At 38.2% G+C, this 4,379-nt stretch overlaps 1 protein-coding gene across 1 annotated transcript; it reads right to left on the bottom strand.

Moving 5' to 3' along the window:
* Positions 1–1,055: 1,055 nt before the first annotated feature.
* Positions 1,056–3,409, bottom strand: scocb (short coiled-coil protein b). The gene is made up of 4 exons (XM_027151953.2): positions 3,299–3,409; positions 2,751–2,822; positions 2,567–2,647; positions 1,056–1,864 (listed from the first exon to the last, which is right to left on the bottom strand). Exons 2-4 carry the CDS (start codon positions 2,767–2,769, stop codon positions 1,722–1,724), a joined length of 243 nt encoding a protein of 80 aa, XP_027007754.1. The 5' UTR covers positions 2,770–2,822; positions 3,299–3,409; the 3' UTR covers positions 1,056–1,721.
* Between the last annotated feature and the right edge of the window lie 970 nt (positions 3,410–4,379).

The raw sequence follows: 4,379 nt of genomic DNA, 5'->3' as shown, positions 1-4,379 counted from the left end.
GTACTCCGGTTTCCTCCCCCGGTCCAAAGACATGCATGGTAGGTTGATTGGCATCTCTGGAAAATTGTCCGTAGTGTGTGCGTGAATGAGAGTGTGTGTGTGCCCTGTGATGGGTTGGCACTCCGTCCAGGGTGTATCCTGCCTCGATGCTTGATGACGCCTGAGTTCGACACAGGCTCCCGGTGACCCGAGAAGTTCGTATAAGCGGTAGAAAATGAGTGAGAGAGAGTGCTTATGACCTTTCTGGCTCACTTTCTCCTCTAATGCGATATTTGAAAAGTGACATTGTTACCCAGCAGGATGTAAATTTTGATCCCTAATAAACGAAGAGACATGACATGAGAAGCCATGAGAAAGAAACCTTACGAGAAGTCAGACTTCCAGGTGAACACTGAATTATAAATCCATAATAAATCATAAATTATTAATTATTCTGTGTAGTTCAAAATCATTATATAATCGATTCTTTCTCTCTTCACACTCGATTCTGTTTGCTTTGGAATTCAAATCATGGCTGCAGTAAATTAGAATAAATTTTACATTTGAAAGCTCATTTAAAAGCTCATTTGCAGTTGTTTGCATGACACGAACTGTTGTCTTAAGATAATGCCTTGAACCATGAGGCCTGTGCATAAGCAAGGTTTCATATACAAAATCAAAGTTTTCAGTCTGCTTCTTTGGGAAGATTTAAAATGTGCCCACATTTCCACATTCCAGAAAATGTTTAAAGATTGATTTTTTTTCGTTAATAGATCTTTTTTTCTATTTCTCGTGCACTGAAAAAAGATCATTAACATATTATTACTTAGATAAGTGCATCTCGATCTGCTCTCTGGTGCAATAGGGTAGTGAATCAGTATATTGTTATATTATACAATATACAGTATATTATGAAGTTAAGCTGCTTACATTTGTAGATGACGTCATTATGGTTGATCGCATATCATGTGGGAAAAAAACATATGCACATCTGTGATTCTGTATGTGTATGTGATTGAGAAATATAATACGTAAATACTGTATAGTTAATTAATTAAGGAGCACCAGACGCAGCATCAAATGAAAACATATTTATTAAAACAGGCACTAACAAGTCCAAACAGTGGTTAAATGTCATTACCCAATCGTTAAACACATGTTGTGTGTACACAGCTGTAATGGAGGCCTGTTAAAACTCCTTAGTGAAAAGCACCAGGGGATCAGAAAGGTTATTTTCCCTGAACAGAATCACCTGAATAACTCACCTAATTTATCAGGTTACCTAAAAACACGTTTTGGCACACGGCAGTTTCACAGACGCTTTCATCACTGCTGTGTTGAGGAGAAACTAAAAAAGCTATAAAAAAAAACAAAACAAAAAAAAAAAAAAACAACATAAAATAGTAACAAAATAAACAAATTAATGGCATCAATAAATAAATGAAACTATTTAGCAATGAACGTTTTAATACTCTGCCCTAACATAAGGCAAAAATTACAATAGAAAACAAATGAAAATAAAATATATCCAACATCATTAATAACACTTATTGTCACAGAATGTATTATTAGGATATTTAGTCATGTGACATTAAGAGCTGATAAAAAGCAGCGTTGTAAATATAACATGTAACAGTAGTTTATATGTGGTTAAATTTAACAAGTGAATAAAGTAAACCGGGTTGTCATGGCGTACAGTTAATGGACTCTATATGCCTGCAGGGTGAATCAGGAATCTTCCCTTATTTCCGTTTGCTTTTGGAGTCAGTGGTCTGAAAAACGCTGGAGGCAGACATGAGGTTCTCGATGTACTGACCCAGAACTTGGTTCTCAGATTTGAGCTTCAGGTTTTCCTCCTTCACGGCGTCCACTCGAGACGACAGATCTGATAAACAGACAATGAGACATGCTTAGAAACAGATCACTGTTTCACGACTATCTGCATTTGTGTGTGCATTATATATGGCCAAACGTTTGTTCATAACTATTATAGAAGTATGTTTTTTTAAACATGCCAATCAGAGTTCATTCCATTTTGCTATTATAAATAAGCTCCACACTTCTTTGGAAGGATTTCTGCTAGATTTTGAAGCACAGGGGTTTGGGTTCATTTAGCCATGACAACATAAGTGAGGTAAGGCACTAGAGGTCAAGTGAGAGGCATCCCAATTCAACCCAAACGTGAGTGGGAACGTCAGAGAGAATGTCAAGGAGAATGTCAGGGAGGACGTCAGGCAGGACGTCAGGCAGGACGTCAGGGAGGACGTCAGGGAGGACGTCAGGGGTCAGTCAGAGAGAACGTCAGAGAGAACATCAGAGGGAACGTCAGGGGGAACGTCAGGGGTCAGTCAGAGAGAATGTCAGGGAGAACGTCAGGGGGAACGTCAGGGTCCACAGACATTTCCTGACCATGTAGTGTATAATCTGACTAAACACTGATCGATATAAAATCAATACACCAATACAATATTCAATCCAAGCAAACTTCTTTTAACACATTCTAAACCTAGTTTTCTGCTTTAATTGGCCTTGAACTTAACTATTTAAGACTCCCACAAATCGTATGAAAGCACTGATGATGTTTTACCCTCGAGAGTGTTCTGTAGCTCCAGCACCTGGTTTATGAGCCTTGTTTTCTCCTCCAACTCCACCTGGTTTTCCAGATCACCTGAAACACAGAGCATCTCTGAGACAGGTGTTGTGTCCCATATATCATATCATATACACAGTCTCATTATCGTCAGGGAGAACATGAGGGATGACTTGTTTACCATCCACATCAGAGTTCATGGTGAAATAAACGTCTTCCTGTTTGGGATGCAGGGCTGCGGCTCTCAGGTGCACTGAAAATCAGCCATCAAGATTTATTAGAACATTACTCATAACATAACATTACATTATTTCATGCGCTCGGATTAGTCACTCTAACAATCACTCAGCCCAGGGTCCAATAAGAGGACAGCTTGTGAAAGGCTTACCAATCGTAGCGCAGGAGGCGGGATTTATCGCCAAAAATAGCTTATATTTGTTTTTGTCCAAAACAAAACGCGTTGAAAATGTTTCCCTGAAAGCGACTGCGTTTGTGATTAAATCAAAATAACGATAATAAAGTTGTGAGAAAACGTAGTTCATACGATGTCGTTTGACAACATCCAGCTATTCGCTAGCACAAGCTAACCAGCTAGCACAGAGCAGAATGACGTAAACAGCGGATGAGGGGTTTATCACTAAAGATGTGCGATAAAAAAAAAAGATAGCAAACGATACTAAATATTAACTAATAGGGTTTAAATAAATACCATAAAATGATCATACTCACCAAATCAAGAGACTCAAATGGATCAGATGGTTTTCTGATCAGAGGAGGATGCTGAACAAGCGTATAACAGGGTTGCCAGTTGCGTACATGGTAAATCCCTCCCAAACGCTACTGATAAACAGTACATAAGCAAACATTATTATTATTATTATTATTATTATTATTATTATTATTATTATTTCAAAGTTAGTGACACAAATCTTAGTTTAATATTTCACTTCTGCTGTAAGAAATTAAGAAATGTGTTTTATTCCTCTTATGCAACAGCATTTTGTCATTGTTTACCATTTTTATTTCATTAAAGAACACGTTTCATTCATAAACTTCAGTTTAATGTTGTTGAATGTCCACAAGACAAGTTAGTCCCCGTTATCCCTTACATTATAACATTGATAAAGAGTTGTATCCTAGCCTGAAAACATTCCCACACAGGTTGTAGGAATAACTTGACATCATTTTACATAATGTATAGTTGATTTTAATGTTATGAAACAGCCTTGTGTCCTTGACTAATGTTAAAACAGCTTTTCCATCATCCGGTTCTCTGTTATTTAAGTTAATAAGAGAGAGAAAAACACACAGCTTGTCATGTTTATTGAAAAAACACAAAGTAAAAAGCCTTCTGAACCGATTACTTGTAATAATTGACAAATAAACCTACATAAAACATATCCGTTATTAGTAGGGGAAGTCGTAGAGTAATGTTTAACCCTTAGGTTGTGGGTTCGAGTCTTGGGCCGGCAATACCATGACTGAGGTGCCCTTGAGCAAGGCACCGAACCCCCAACATCTCCTCGGGCACCGAAGCATAAATGGCTTCCCACTGCTCCGTGTGTGTGTGTGTGTGTGTGTGTGTGTGTGTGTGTGTGTGTGTGTGTGTGTGTGTGTGTGTGTGTGTGTGTGTGTGTGTGTGTGTGTGTGTGTGCGCGCGCACTTTGGTTGGGTTAAATGCAGAGAACGAATTCTGAGTATGGGTCACCGTACTTAGCTGTATTTCACTTCACTTCACTTAGTGTATGTAGAGTGTGAACCATATATGTCACTTTGAAAGCGGTCTTACTGTAAAAACAATGATTTATTA

This window comes from Tachysurus fulvidraco, chromosome 17 (genome assembly GCF_022655615.1).
Source record: "Tachysurus fulvidraco isolate hzauxx_2018 chromosome 17, HZAU_PFXX_2.0, whole genome shotgun sequence".
In the NCBI taxonomy this organism is placed as follows: domain Eukaryota; kingdom Metazoa; phylum Chordata; class Actinopteri; order Siluriformes; family Bagridae; genus Tachysurus; species Tachysurus fulvidraco.
This window is presented reverse-complemented; position numbering and strand designations above follow the sequence as displayed.

Excerpts from the sequence above, each read along its gene's own strand:
- scocb (XM_027151953.2), bottom strand. Across the intron at positions 1,865-2,566 it reads GCTACAGAACACTCTCGAGG|ATCTGTCGTCTCGAGTGGAC; the intron begins GTAAAACATCAT and ends TCTGTTTATCAG.